The sequence below is a fragment of the Athene cunicularia genome (assembly GCF_003259725.1).
Source record: "Athene cunicularia isolate RWA chromosome 1 unlocalized genomic scaffold, athCun1 chr1_part1, whole genome shotgun sequence".
NCBI classification, from domain to species: Eukaryota; Metazoa; Chordata; class Aves; order Strigiformes; family Strigidae; genus Athene; species Athene cunicularia.
In genome coordinates, this window is record NW_020799091.1 from 91,595,904 (window position 1) to 91,612,147 (window position 16,244).

General features: G+C 39.3%; 1 protein-coding gene across 14 annotated transcripts in view; it reads right to left on the bottom strand.

Moving 5' to 3' along the window:
• Nucleotides 1-7,892: 7,892 nt before the first annotated feature.
• The window catches only part of CASK (calcium/calmodulin dependent serine protein kinase), a 199,469-nt gene continuing 191,117 nt past the window's right edge, over nt 7,893-16,244 (bottom strand). For 7 of the 14 annotated variants that reach the window (XM_026841024.1, XM_026841586.1, XM_026841435.1 and 4 more), the window contains 3 exons: nt 15,394-15,477; nt 13,086-13,112; nt 7,893-9,312 (listed from right to left, as the gene is read on the bottom strand). In XM_026841024.1, coding sequence (XP_026696825.1) covers nt 9,136-9,312; nt 13,086-13,112; nt 15,394-15,477 — 288 coding nt within the window. In that variant the 3' untranslated portion in view covers nt 7,893-9,135. The remainder of the gene's footprint in view (nt 9,313-13,085; nt 13,113-15,393; nt 15,478-16,244) is intronic. The other 7 variants (XM_026841827.1, XM_026841743.1, XM_026841368.1 and 4 more) reach the window with 1 other exon arrangement.

Sequence of the window (16,244 nt, forward strand, 5' to 3'; positions counted from 1 at the left end):
CACCAGATCCCTCAGTGCTATGTCAACCCGACTCTTAAACACCTCCAGGGATGGGGACTCCACCACCTCCCTGGGCAGCCCATTCCAACGCCTAACAACCCCTTCTGGAAAGAAGTACTTCCTAATATCTAGTCTAATCCTTCCCTGGCACAACTTGAGGCCATTACCTCTTGTCCTATCACTTGTTACTTGGTTAAAGAGGCTCATCCCCAGCTCTCTGCACCCTCCTTTCAGGTAGCTGCAGAGGGGGATGAGGTCTCCCCTCAGCCTCCTCTTCTCCAGACTAAACACCCCCAGTTCCCTCCGCTGCTCTTCATAAGACGTGCTCCAGGCTAATACACATACTGCTACAAGCAACAGGTATAAAGTTACCTACAGCCCACAGACTGTGAGGTCCTGAATTTTAAACTGTGAGTAGCTTCCTTGGCACAATGCTTTCCTGGTGTCTGCCCTGAGCCAAGAAAACCCTCCTCCCTTCTTCCAGCCTTGGGAATTTCCCATCTCTCAGGCTTCTGTCAATGAAAGATCTTACACAAGATGCTGCCCATGCAGCTTAGTATTAAAAGGGCTAGTTAGAGTTTAATACCTCTGATTTAAGGACTTACATCTCATGGTGGAAACTGCCTTTTGGGCAGAACAGTGGGTGCTGCACCTGTATCTACAGCACCTACTGAAATCCAGATTTGAGCATCAAATGTTACCATGATGTGGGAAAAACCTCTGATGAAACCTCAGGTTACTTTATACCTGCAATCACTGCTCAGGGGCTGGGGACCATTCAGCCTCACCGTCAGCTTTAGGCACTAGAGCTGTTGTTAAATCTACCTGGGCTTGTACAAAGCATTTGACACTGTCCCACATGACATCCTTGTCTCTATATTGGAGAGACATGAAATTGACAGATGGACAACTCAGTGGATAAGGAATTGGCTAGATGGTCACACTCAAAGAGTTGTGGTCAGTGGCTCGATGTCTGAGTGGAGACCAGTGACAAGTGGCATTCTTCAGGGGCCGATGTTGGAACCAGTGCTGTTTAACATCTCTGTTGATGACATCGACAGTGAGACTGAGTAAACCCTCAGCAAGTTTGCTGATGACACCAAGCTGGAGGGAAGGGAGATGCCATCCAGGGGGACCTTGACAGACTTGAGAGGTCGGCCCCTGAAAACCTCAATGAAGTTCAACAAGGCCAAGTGCAAGGTCCTGCACATGGGTTGGGGTAATCCAAGCACAAATACAGGCTGGGCAATGAGTGGATCGAGAGCAGCCCTGTGGAGGACTTGGGGATGCTGGTTGACAAGAAGCTCAACATGAGCCAGCAATGTGCACTTGCAGCCCAGAAAGCCAACTGTATCCTGGGCTGCATCAAGAGAATTGTGACCAGCAGGTTGAGGGAGGGGATTATCGCTCTCTGCTCTGCTCTTGTGAGACCCCACCTGCAGTGCTGTGTCTAAAGCTACAGAGTCCCCAACATAAAACAGACATGGACTTGCTTGAGCAAGTCCAGAGGAGGCCATGAAGATGATCAGGGGGCTGGAACAGCTCTCCTATAAGGACAGGCTGAGAGAGTTGGGGTTGTTCATTGTGGAGAAGGCCCCAGGGAGACCTGAGAGCAGCCTTCCAGTACTTAAAGGGGGCCTATAGGAAAGATGGGGAGGGACTCGTTATCAGGGAGTGATTAGGGCTAGGAGAAGGGGTAAAGGCTTTAAACTGAGAGGATAGATTTAGATTAAAGGAAGAAATTCTTTGCTGTGAGGGTGGTGAGGCCCTGGCACAGGTTGCCCAGAGAAGCTGTGGCTGCCCCCTCCCTGGCAGGGTTCAAGGCCAGGTTGGACGGGGCTTTGAGCAACCTGGTCTAGTGGAAGGTGTCCCTGCCCATGGCAGGGGGGGTGGAACTAGATGATCTTTAAGGTCCCTTCCAACCCAAACCATTCTATGGTTCTATGCTTAATACCTGTATATTCTGGTATCACACTGCAGCCTTACCTATGCTTGACACTCTAAAAGACACAGTGAATGTCAGGTCCTTATCCACAAGGCTTACAACCTAAACAGATTGCAAGTGACAGTGCAGGAGAGAACATGCAGGGAGAGGTGAAGTGACTTACCCTGTCTTGCACAGCAGATGAGTCCTGGAGTCAAGCACAGCTCTCATTCCCAAATCTGTTGCTCTGTTTCTGAGCCTTTATTTATTTTCTCTGTAGGCAACTTACCTTTCTCTTTGTACCTTCAATCCTACTGTTTAATTTCTATTGACAGGTACCTTATAAATATAAATAGGGTTGGACATGAACTCTTGAAGAAAGCATGTGGATCACTCAAGTGAGGTTCCAAAGAGGAAAAAAACCTGGTAACTAAAGTCAGAGTTTAGACTACCTTGCTCTGAGGACTGAATTCGGTAATTTACCAACCTTAAATAGCAACACCCTCAATGACCTCTCACGTTTAAGCTAATTGTTTTAACAATCAATACAGATAAATGTGTTAAAAACATATTAATGAAATACATGGCTAGACAAAAAGTCAAAGCTTGAAATTATTGGCAGTTTTTCCATTGCCTTCAATGGATTAATACCATACTGAAGGAATACTCCAAATTACAGCCAGAGGGAAAACACTGAGCCCAGCAACATATACACACAAGAAAGCTTTTTCTTTTCTATCTGAAGTCATGCTAATTTAAAAATACAAATTGTAACAAGAAAATGTTGGCAGACTGGAACTCTCAAACTGCTGGCACTAAAACACCTCCAAGGCAGACCCTGGCAGGGGCAGCTGTTCAAGCTGCTAAAATCAACAGGGTATTTCCTTGGAGGCAGGATCTCTCTCCTCTTCCTTTTCTAACACTCGGGAAATACCCCAAAGGTTTTACTGAAATACTTATTTTGATAAATGAAAAACCAGAATATTTTACTTTAGGAGAGACATAATGATTAACCAACTTGTGAGTTTTCGAGACTAATCTGCTTTTTATGCATTACAGTTTATTTATATGTATTTTTTCCCCTAACATAAAATAATAAAAAAAAAAGTTTTGGAAGTTTTCATAATAAACAGAAAATAACCCCGTGGAATTTATTTTCTTTCACCTACTGGGTAACTTAATAAATCTTTACTGATTTATTAAACAATAATCTTTAAGTGTTATAGTTTTGACACAGAGCTGTTGCTTTTGTTATATCCATCCTAGTAAACAGAAATGGCTGTAAGGCAGTCTAAGGAGATGCTTAGACATCTAAATTGTTGAATTGGTGAAAAAGGACTGAGTTTAAAAAACTTCATTTCTTTGTGAGCCTGGGATGAATTCTTCAACATTCACTATTATGTGCTGTTAACATTACTGTAACCTGTAATATTTACCATTGATTAAGATAAAATACAAAATGATCAATCTACATCAATCTCTCCTTCCTCCGCAACTCCCTCTAGTTAATATGGAGATGAATCTTCAAAGACCTTTTGTAATAAGGATGCTAAGTAATACAGAGGGGTAAGGCATGTTTGGCAACTGCCAGGAAAACACAACTTAAAATCAAGTTTCTGAGTGTGATGCCAACCCCATGCCCCCCACACCCCCAGTTACACAAAGACAGACCCAAGTATAAGACAATTCTGCTATTTTACATCTATTTAAATTTCTTTTCATACCTTCAATTAGACCCATAGCAGATCAGGGCATGGAGTGATGCCATGAAGTTCTCCCTAGTCTGCTGCATCTCTCTTTTAAAAGCCTGGTCATGATTTTGATCTGTTCCCTTGTTTTTTTAACTGTGACATTTAGCACAATCCACATGCCCTCCCTACTGTTTTCAGGACTTGCTCCACCACCATAACCACTTTGTGAAAAACAGTGAAGGTGAAGACTCCATCTGGATGGCTGGCAATGGAGAAAAACAGACGCATGTTTCAGTTTCCAGATGAGTTCCACTTAAAAACAAGCAAATTCCACCCTTCCCCTTGGGCATTCTTCCCATTACGCAGACAGAAAAATTAGCTATGGCTACTGATAAAGGAAAATTTGCAATTACCTTGATAATATGCAACATGAACTCTGTCAAGGATACAGTGTGGAATGTGCTACTAGTTCAGTTATCTTCCACAACACAAAACCAGGCTCCAGTTACATATTAATATATGGTAGAGATGTGGCCAGATTTAATTTGCTAGTTACTGATCTTCCCATGGCAGATGCTAAGAGATATGGCAGAATACATAGGCATACACATACCCCTTTATTTTTTCTTAGAAAGGTTAAGGCTACATGAAAAGCAATCAACTTTCTGTCTAAAATCTTAACTGAGATTACAGCTATGTGAAACATATTGCTGAGGCAAGAATTAATTATTTTTGTAATGTACAGGTTGGGAAAGAGGCTTCAAAAGCCTTTAACTCTGAGGCTAAATCATAAGAAGTTAAAAAACTTCTGTACTTGCTTCAGTCTAGCTTTTGCAGCATTGGTACAGAAGACTGTTAAAAACAAAGTAAAAGTAAAAATTACTGCTAAAGTAAAAATTACTGTAGGTGCACTGTGTGTATCAGCCTGTAGTGAAAAAGTGAAAAAAACCCATGACAAACATTTAACTGTTGGGACTGGCTTTTTAATTTGTTTTGTGGCATTATTAAAAATACACTCTAATTTAAGCTTGTGCACTCATCCTCATGGGATGCACACAATGCATGTCTGTATTTCCTGTTGTGCAGATATTTTTGACATAATGTGCAGCAGTCTCCCTGGTAAGAATTAAGGGTATCTCTTAGCTCATTAAAAGCAGTGAAGAAACGAGCCTGAGAGACAGGCTTATCAAGAAAAAGAGTATGCTTTACATACAGAAAGTAGACTTTTTGTCAGCTTTAGCTCATACTCTGTCAATTAGCTTTTAAAACCAGATGACTCCTACTCCAAGTCAGTCAAGAAATGTATTTTTCCTGTAGTTTTCACAAATCCTCTTCTACCAAGTACTTTAAAGCCTGAAATTGAGTTCTAACTGCCTTCACTAAAGATGTTGAAGACTAATTGCAGTGGAAGAGAATGGGACCAGAACTAACTTTTAACATTTTGATCTACATTTGCAAAAAAATGTGAGTTTTGGCACCGTCTCCCAAGTATTTGTTTAAATAATAGCACTCTGAAATAATTTCCTTAAAGAATACAAATTGAACAAATATGGAAGGTAGTCTGTGCATTAACTTTTCCGAATGGCTCTAGTATCCAGTTCTTAAGAGTATACACTCTAGTTCAACACTGATCAGGCTGTAACGCCTCATCTTCTACGTTGTCCTTTCAAACACAACTAGGCAAAATAGCTAATGAAGTTTCTGAAGTAGGTAGTGATATTTTCACTTAGAGGCTAGTGGCACAGCATCCTTCTTGACCAAAATTAAATAAAAAGAAAATCAATGCTAAAACATACGAAATAATTCAGTTTTGGGGATAAGATTTAAAAATGTTCCTCTGATTTTAAATAGTTGGATGCTGTGGTTTGCATGACAGTGGCCAGAATTGTCTAAACTAGGTTACTATTTCCATGCAATAATCTTACCACTCTGAGACGCTGAGTAACCTAGTGTACTTTTATTAAGTAAATGGAATCAGAGATTAATGAACATTCATTGGACCAACTTAACAACTTGAAATCACAGGCATCTGTCAGACTGAGAGGCAGCATACTGATAGATCAAGTTTTCTTTACAAATCTATGAGCCCCTGTATAAAAATAAACTGTAAAAGGGGCAAACAGAAATATTTGTTTCTTCCCAATCCCAGGCCTGCTTCTGAGGTCACATTCAGCATAAATTTAGAGAAGCCCAAAAGGCACTCTAAATTATGCGGTGATATTTACAGTATAGGAGGACTCTTCTCCAGTTGGACTGGAAAACAAAAAAAAACCCCATAACATTAGCTCTGCACTTGCATGAGGCCTCCCTATGCAAGTGAAGCTTACAGCTGAATTTATGGCAGCCTTTTGCCCTCTATGTACCACATAAAACAGAGACGCATCAGAAGGGTTTGGGCAGGGCAGGAAGCAGGGGAGGCATGGATTGGGCAGACTGAGGAGTCCTGGGCTTGCTCTGCGCTTCCTGGGACAGGGACTGTGCTGAAACTGGTTCATGGAGCTCACTGGGCTGTGTGGTTCAGCTGTACTTAAAGGCTTGGGGTGTTCCAAGTTAATCTTTTGCTACCGAAGGTTCCTACAAGGAAAACAGTCTGGTAAAGAGGAGGCAGGACAGTATGCTAACTGATGTGCTTTACAGTTTTTGTCTCTTGATAAAGGCTACAGAGTGAGAATAAAAGAAACTAAGCTCTCCAAGTTAGTCCTCCTACTGTGTAATATTAACTGAATGGTAGCTCCACTTAAGAGAGGAAAAGCATGTTAATTACATTAAATCACTACTTCTTGTCATCTATATAAGGCAGAAGCACACCCTTCACGGGCCTTACAAGTTTTCTTTCCTTACAGGCTGGATACACAGAAGCTCCAAGAAATTCACATTAACAGAGTTAAAAGTGTGTAGTCAAAACATTGATGGTGGACTATACCCAAATTATCAAAATTATTTTACCTGTTTAATGCCATAAACTTTTGAGGTGAAGAATGTGTCACTGACGTCAGATACCAATGCTCACCAGAGAAGCAATTTGTATTTCTAACACTCAGAAACACTCCACTGCTTGATTTTCAGTAGGTCTTTCCATCTTTGTGCTTTACACTGGGAAAAGAGGTAGTTTTGAGAGTGAATGAACCTGTCACTTCGATGAGCTCAGCTAGCATGTAATGCTACCATTTCAACAGCTGATCTACAGGAACACCTGCTAAGGTTCAGCCAGGACTAAAATGACACAGCACAACTACTTGAAAAATTACCTCTTAATCACTAAATAGTTCACAGTTTGCACCTATCCCCTTTTACAGGGGCTAAATTCAGAACAGATGAGCAGCTACTATTACTCAGATAGGTTCCCTCTTACTCACTGGCTTACTTATGCAAGGCCCACACAGGTAGTTTCTCACCAGTTAGTTTCCAGCACTCCACAAACTACAAGCTCATGGGTCTCTGTTATGGTACTTGTTTTGGGATGCAGCCACAGAACTGTGATGCCAGCCATACCAGTGATGTCAGTGGGTTCAGCAGGTGGGGTAAAGTGACAGATCAAATTCCCTTCTGTGCTGCAGGCTGCAAGCTGTCCTGTGAATGTGGCACAAAATAAACCCCTTCCCTGACCTGGCTGGATGGGATGCCCACATGGACCTAGATTTCACCTAAGGATTTTACAAGAATAGAGATTTCACCACCTGACCTGCAGTAGAGTAGGCAGGAGAAAATGAGTAACCTGTGCACTTTATGGCAAGTACCCCTATGATAAAGGTTCAACCATGAGAACCTTTCCTGATTACACGTGCAGTGGTCCCAAACAACTGGAACAGCCCACACATCAATTACATCTGATAGTTCAGCTTCGAGGATAAATCCTTTAAGAACACTATTATTTGAATATAAACACTAAATTTCATACAACAGCACACAGCCAAGCAAGCTTTAAAGATAAATAATTTTAAGGAACACTGTATTTCTGACACCTAAAAAGAGGTGGCAATGCTTGCTTCTGTTAACCATTTCCAGAAAAAAATGCAAACCATCTGGACCAGTGAGAGCATAAGAAGGGAAACAAAACAGCAGGTCAGCATGTGGTTATATTTGCTTACCTGGCTTTGCTCTAATTCTAAATTTGTTGAACTTGTGCTTGTACAGGCAGATCAGAGCCCCTGGAACAGACTACAGCTGTGCCCCTACAAGGGCCTTTCCTTAACAGACTTTAAGAAACCTTTTCTCACTGTATGAGTCAATGATTTGTTCTTGAAACTCCCTGCGATGAAATGAAGGACCCAAAAGCATTTAATTGTTGAACACATAAAAGGAAGTATATTTAAAATAAAAAAAATTGGTCAGACTGTAGAGTCAATTATCATTTTTAAAGGAATTTACAGGGCTGTTGTAGATGAGTCTTTTGGAATAGTCAGTTTATCGCAATGCCTAAACTGGTTTCTTCATTGCACAGTATTTTCTTTTAAAATGTGTGCATTTTTAAACAATTACATACATATTAAAAATCAGCATTTCTTTGCTTAAACTTAATTAAAATGTTAATACTCTCAGACAACACAGATCTGAAATGGTGAAACCAGTATTTGCCCCCTCCCACCTTACAACAAATTAAATTGAGACAAAATTACAAACACATTTCACTACATGATTATTATTAATAAAAATCAGTTTGTTGTTTTTTTTTTTTTTTTTATAAAGTTGCCCAAAATGCAAGGGATGTGCATAGGTTTACAACTTAGTCAGAATAATATTTTACTTTATTCCCTTGGGTACGTGTTCCCATAAACGGAATGTACTTTGCTGTAGATTACAGGTTTTATCAACACAGATACACCAACGGCATGAACGCTTGCGACTGTCCACATGCATTAAGAGTCAAGACCCAATTTCAAATTTCTAAAAGTTTTACAGAGTTCTTCAAAGAGACAGTATCACATTATCTGGATGTTACACAAAAGTACTTAAAAATACTATCCTAGGGAAAAAAAAAAAAGCAAAAAAAGGCCTTTAAAATTTATGAATTTGTTTCATAACCACTAGACTAATTACTTCAAATAAATAAAGGAAAGTATTCCAATCCATAAAATCAGACTCTAAAAAGAATGTAGTGTTCCACCCCCAAGTTAAGGTAACAGAATCATATTATTATTACTATTAAAATAGATTATAGAAAGCAGCATCTATTTTGTGCAGTTTTTAGGGGCCCTTGAAATAAAAAGCTATGATTTCCAAAAATATAACATTCCAAAGGACTGAATAATACATATATTTAAAGATACGTTTTATTAAAGTTTAGGAGAAATGATTAAAAAAAAGATACTGTCTCTTTAAATTAGTGTTTATTTTTTTTTCCCCCTCCTCCTATCTATTCGGACATGACAATAATTATATTTTAGGTCACACTACATCTAGGTAGTCTCTAGGGGCCAAGACCTGTTGACACAAGGTCAATAACAAAGAGGTTTTCCATGTATGAGGTGGTTCCCAGTAATGACAGATTTTTTTTTTTTTTTCAATTCTGTCGTGACCGTTCTAGTAGACCCAGGAGACCGGGACCCACTGTGAGGCTGTACACACAAGCTCGATGGCTTCCTCCAGGTGCCTGATAGTTTCATCAATTTCATTGTTGATAATTGTTAGGTCAAAGTAGTGTGCATATGTTCTCTGTAAGATTTCAGACTCCTTCTGCAGGCGCTGAAGAGATTCATCCTGTTTGGCAGTCAGAAAAGAAAATGGGAGAGAGACAAGTTGGATCCTTTTGTACTCTTCTCCAACAGCTTTCTAACTGTTGCTTACAGAGAAGGAAATGGTCAAAAAGGCCTTAGGGAGGCCTAGGTGGCTTAGATTCCCCCACCTAAATCTATGGAAATCACATGGGAGAAATGGCGGACATTCAAACAGAACTCGGTTATTGACATTACTTGTGACAAAACACAAGTCGAGTTAACAAAGGCAAGGCAGAGGATGGAAGCTTAAAAAAGCAGCAAAGACATGAGCAACGGAGACCATATATGAATAAAACATACAAAGTGCACAAATATGAGCTATTGGGCTTATGTCCAGGGAAGAACATGAGAAACAGGACAGGGTATGTTGTCAGGTATCAGCTGTTCCCAATTTTGGTAATGCTTTCTGTTCAGCATCAGTCTTCTGGGCCTACTTCCTTTAATAATCATTTACTAATAAGGAAGTTCTCACTCCACTTCACTCTCTGGTTCCTATTTCAGTGCATGCCATTTCCAGCATCTCTTTGTGTGGGATCCTGAAGATGAACCATGCAGCCCGTGCTCAGGAAGGGCCAGTGACAGCAGACTGGTGCTCTATAGGGGTTTGTGTCAGTGTCCTTACAGAAACAAGTGCATCCTACTTTCTGGGTGTGCTACTGGACTCTGCAGCCAGCAATGCTACAGCTTTGTCAGTGAGGTCTGCCTTTCTGAGAGAGCTGGATTGCAAAAGGCTTCTCTCTAGGACTCTGCAGCAATTATAAGTTTGAATTATCTTCCTGCAAATTCCCTTAGAAATTTAAAAAAAGAAAAAGAATTTGCTGCTTTCAGGAACCTTGAAATAGTCACAGGAAAGTAACAAAGTCCTTCTCACCCCACAGGTCTGGGGTGGATATAGATCAAAATGAACCGTATAGACTTCCTGTGCTCTGTAGTATCTACAGGGTCACCCTACTCCATCAGTCAATCGGGATACACTTTATTCTAACAGAGTTTTAGGCTGCAGGAAGTACAGACACAGCGCCTATAGCTGTTTTCACAAGAAATTATATCGGGAACGGAATTTTATCCAGCTAATAAGAGACTCCCCCCCCCTCCTTTTTTTCTGTTTTAACTTTGTTTTAACTTTTAATTTGTAGTTACAGTGACATGTAGCTGTGGAACAGCCGCTCTCAGGTCTGAAGGGAACAACCTGCACTGAGATAGTTCTCCTTCCCTATAGCTAAGAAATCAGCCACTTCTTGAGAAGTTCTGTACCAAAGGTACAGTTCTGCTTCTCTCCTGAAGCTGCAGCCTCAAATGAGGGGGAGATGTCACCTTCATCTGACAATCACTACAAATTTCATTCAAAGTTAGAGAAATATTCCTCACATGTGCTTCTGTACAAGGGATACTCCTTGTATGGAACATTATGCATTGCCAGTGATGCCTGGAACTTCTGCAGAAAATACCAGTGCATGCAAATTTAGTTTATGCTATTAACAAACTGGACAATAACGATCAATACTAATATTATTATTTTTGTGGAACATTTCATATGGCCCAGTGTCTTTAAACCAAAAACCTAGTTAGGTAAACTGCTAACTTCTTATAGATTCCAAAAAAGACATCAATTTTTATCAGCAGATGATCTAAACCTTTCCGCTTAGATTAATCTACAAAGGAAAAAAAAAATCGTACTTGCCAAGCAGAATATTTTCAGTGCTTTAAACATACCTAGCTAAGATTAATGTTATATTTAAAGCCAGTCTTAGCAAAATCATGTCACACCTTTAAAAGAGTTTTGATCTCATGGCACAAGGCTAATGGTACCTGAAAAACCCCCACAAAGCCTTAGAACACATAGCTTTTTAACTTCTATTCGAATTTCCCATCAGTGTCATCTTTACCTACAAATATGAAAATTAACTTTTCTCACTAAAGCATCTATCTTACTGTGACTGACAATATAAAATCTGAACAACTTACATCTATCTAATCTTAAAACCCAGAACTGGTAGGGAGAGAAGAATCAATTCTAATATTTACCTTGCACACATAGATGCCACAAAAATAGTTTTCAAAAATTCATTAAATTTAATACTTTTCTGACTTTGCTTCTCCTAGATCCAACTTTACTGGGATCAAAGTGGGTTGCATTTTGGAATATCTGAACTTCCTAGCCTGTTAGAAATATAAAACATTACTCCTTTCATATAAAGGCAGTAGTAAGTTTGGGATAGGCCATTGCAGCAGTTTTCAAATAGCTTTCTCATGTTTTGCAAAAAGAAAAGAGATTACAGTTCTTGCTTTTTGCTTTATTCTGGAACCAAATTTCAACTCTGTGACAGAGTATCTATTTGTACATTCAAAACAACAGGAGACTTGGCTAAGTGTTTCCTCTGTGTCTGTAAGTCTTAAATACCAAAATTCATCTTCAAAGCTAACATTTCCTCAAAATTTTTTCTGTAGTAAGTTCCTCTCAATTTCTCTAAAATTTCATAATTGAATTTTGAATAGTGAACATCCCAGACCATTCTTCAAGAAGAATGTTCTCCAGCAGTTGTGTTCTCAATAGTCTCAAGAAAGAAGATATTTATCAAAATGTTCAGCTAGCTGCAGACAGACAAATGAATGGCCACAGCTTCAGTAGTTTTACATTTGGGAGAAGAACATCTGTTTTTTCTTCTTTCTCCAGCTCTAATGCAGCAGGGATTTTATGTGGGTCTAGTTGCAGTGTGTCCAGTACTGGAAGACTTTTCTTTCCCATCACTAGAATTTGCTTCACTTTCTTAATCTTCTCTCCTTCACCACAGCTAGGACAGAAAGGAGTGAAGCATGGCTTTTATCCACAAAATCTTTCCCATGTGCATAATGGCCACCAGTGATATCTTCAGTCTCTGAGGGCTATTTTGTTCTGGCCTTAAAGTACATAGGACAATAGCTGCCACTTGTGACAGTCAAAGCACAGCCTAAGAAATTACTAATATTTCCTTCTAAGGCTGTCAACAATGTATAAACACACCATCAGGCCTTTGCTGATTTTGCTGCAACAGAAAGAAATTCTCCTCAATTTAAACAGCTGGTAGACTGCAAACTTCTTAAGAAAAATTTCTTTTATTCTTTGGCTGTAGAAAGGGAGGAAAGCATAGCTAAAATTCAGAAGAATATGGCTCAATAAAGCATTAGATCAAAAAAGTGGACCCTGTCAACTCTCTTTGCTGCTGTCTGGGCAATGGGATATAGAAAACAGCTGGAGGAAAGAGGAACTACTCCAGTGTTTCCAGATATGCTCTCTCCTCTCTTTTTCAGCACAGCAATAACCTGATTTAAGTTTTCTTTGTGATTAGACAGGCGAGTACACGCTGGGAGATTTCCTATATGATTTAAATTGGTTTTGTGCTTTGCAGAATTGCTCATAGTGCACTGCTATATTCAGTTGGAAATTTTGTCTCTCAGTTCTTGCTGTGTGGTCCTTGAGTACTGAGGTATTTTGTGTGGTCTATGATAGGCTAAAGTGTCTCAAGAGAGATACTTATTAAGATCAGGCCTCTGCACTGATTTTACCACAAAGGTCACATGTACAGCTGTAAGAGTAGAGATTCTACTCTCTAGTTTCTTTTGACTAGCAGATAACTTTAGTGCAGACATCTGAAATCATTATTACATTAAATTTTTATTCCAGTGGTGAAAGTAATGTTGAATGGGAACGAGCATATCTACATTCTAAAACTACAGAAATAACCAGGACTACCTTGTCAGCCCCTAGCTGGTACTTACAGGCAATTTTCTGCACCACTTTGGCAGCTATGTACAGTTAATACGAGTGCGGGAAAATGAGAAGAAAAGCAAAGATGAAATTTAAGAAAACGTAAGGGGGGGAAAAAAGGACAGTCATTTACAGAAGTGTTCCCAAAAAGTGTAAGTAAAATAAACAAAGCAGGATAAGAGGATAAACAGAAAGGGATGCTCATTATGCAAATGAACCTTTTGAAAAGGAAGCATGAATGGGAAATACGAAACACACAATCTCAACACCCTTGTTTGCTGCCTTGCAGACACACAGATACAATTTACATATCAACCTTCACCGTGGAAAATAGGATCCTGTATTTGGGTAAGGTCTGTTGCCATTACCATTTCCTGACCCTCCCTTTCCTTAGGTTTAATTGATTGATAAATTAGCATGCTTTGTAAGTGTGGCCTCAGTTCAGCAGTTCATGTGCCTGAGTGAAACCCTGCGTGCACAGACTTTAGTCACAAGAGCTTGTAATGCAAATATTGAGAACATAATCCTTCTACTAATTTTTCTTTGACATGAACAAATATTTCCCCATCACTACTATACAAGGCACATTTCTGTCCTCTTCCCAGTGTACCATGGAAAACATTCTCTCCCTCATATGAACCGTCCCAAATGTCTCTGTATTATATCCTATGGAAGATTAAAAGTTAAGTACCACTGGCAGATGAGTGAGGCCAAGTTAGACTATTTAGGAACTGAGAAACAGGTATGGAGGCAACAAACCCAGGCAATTACATAATTCCGCAGGGCACCTGGCTGCCTGAGTGCTGCTGTAAGCACAATGCTTGCCTGACACATCCTAAGAACGATTCTATTTTTTAGTGATGCCATATGCCATTTGCTTGCACAAGGCAAATTCAGTGTAGAATACAAAATTTTAGTATTTTCTCAAGACTGGACTGATTTACAGCATATACTAACACCAGCAGTTAAACGAACTGTCACTTCACTAACACTGAAAATTGTGATGTTCTGAGAGATCTTCATCTGCACACTCTTGACATTTACCAGTTAGGGTATGGGTCCGTAAGACACAGTGAAATGACATAATTTACTGCTGTGAAAGTTAAAAGATCCTTCTTCCCCCTCCCATCTCTCTTCCTGGCTATATGCTTTCATTGCTTGTTCTGGCATTGGTGCTTGTGAAAGCCTTTGTGAGCTGCTTGAAAACTGACAAAAATCTCCAATTTTGCACTAAAGTAGCTCACTAAAGGATCTGGTAAGTGCCTTGGCCAGCAAAGACTGGCATTATATGTCCTAGAAGCAAGTTAGAAAGAATCACTCCCTTCAGCAACAGCATACAAGTAGAATGTCTCAGTTGCTAGGAAAATTGCAGCTTGAGGTCAGTATTTTTCACTCTCTACTTGCTATATTAATAATCATTCAGGGTATTTGCATTTAAATATGTTTGTCTTGCTCCTTATTTTCCTGCAAGCATCTGCAGTGATGTCATAGTTTCATGCTTATGATATTGTAATTACAGTTCTATAGAAAGAGGCTGTAGAGACAGGGCTTCTTTATTTGTCTGTGATCAAGGAGACATCTAGGTGATCTGGAACAGGTTCATGGTCAAATCCAATTGATTAAATACCTTAATATCATGGTTTAAAAAAGGCTGAGCAGATAGTGTTCATATAAATACCATATGCCCTGTTGTGAGCTAAATCCAGAATTGCTTGATATAATTTTTGAAATCAGTAGCATTCCGCAGAGCAGATACTCAATAAAAGCTAAGCAGGAAATTCAGCTTGTGGACCTCCATGAATACTTAACGTTATTCCATAAGCAATTACCCCTTTGGTCAAAACTCCAATTCTCAGAGAACAGTCTTTGAAATTAATGTCTATTTCTGATATGTATTTGCTGTATAGAAGAAATACTAAAATATAAAGGTGGGAGGACAGCAGTCATGCATACCCATTTCTTCAGTTCAGGCCATCTGTAATCTAGTGCTAGCACTGCAACTCAGAATTGAGTAATTTGTGCTAATGATTTGTCAAGGATTTGGAAATGGGTCTTTGAGCTAGGACAGAGAATAAAAGAAAAGAATATGTATTTTTAGAGTAAATCATGTGGATCCTTCAACTTGAAGTTCATATTTAGAATTAGAAAAACCAGTTAATGAACTATAAAACCATCTCAATCAACTTAATAATGCTGCCATACAATGGTCTTTCTGCCTCTCCATTTACAGACAAGGAAATAATTAGAGTCTTATCTGCATACTTGAATCTCCTCCTTAATTCTGTCTCTGATAGGACATTAGATTGCAACATGCCATACCTCATTAATGCCTGGGGTAATCGTAGGTGCAGCAATAAAAACAACAAAAGGAGCAAACTCTGCAGTTCTCAGGACCTTCAATGCCTAGGTGAAAAAAAACCATCAGATACTTTAGAAGAATCCCCCAGCAATCAACATGAAATGTTTAGTCACAGAAACAAAAGATATAATGAAAGCTTTCGTATTTTCAGAAAGGCTCTTCCCATACAGTCTCAAAGAGTGCAGAATTCTGTTTGCATTTAAACTAAATGATTAACACCAGCTAAAAAAATTCAGCCATGCCATAAATAGGGAAAAGAGCCAACTTTACTTTAGAATAAATATTGATTAGTATTTCATTTTTCATCTTTTTTCTACCTACCAACACTTTTTATTATTGTCTCAATCAAATGAAAATGTGGTATGAGAGGTTTGGAATTTTTAAAAAGTAAGCATAGTGAAGTTTTTAAGAAGTGATCATAGCACCAATGCAGTAAATGCAGCACCAGTCCTCTGTACAAAATCTATGCAAAAGAAAAAAGATTTCATTTAAAAGTTGGCTTAGTCATAATTTACTGAGTGACACACAGAGCTGCCATACACAAAACTCTGGTACAGATCCAAAGTAGACTGAAGTGCAGGACAGCAAGTAAACATACCTCAGCTGAACTCAAATGGATAGACAAGATGAAACTAGGACTACAAATGGTCAGGTTTGTTTTGCTCCTTCCACTTCCTGTCTTCTCCAGATTTTTTTTTTTTTTTTTAAAAAAAAACCCAAACAAAAACCCACAATCCATCTTTTCCCAAGCTAAGGAGATTTTTGTCTCTACTGCTTGACACCCCCCCACCCCTCCATCTATCTCCATCTA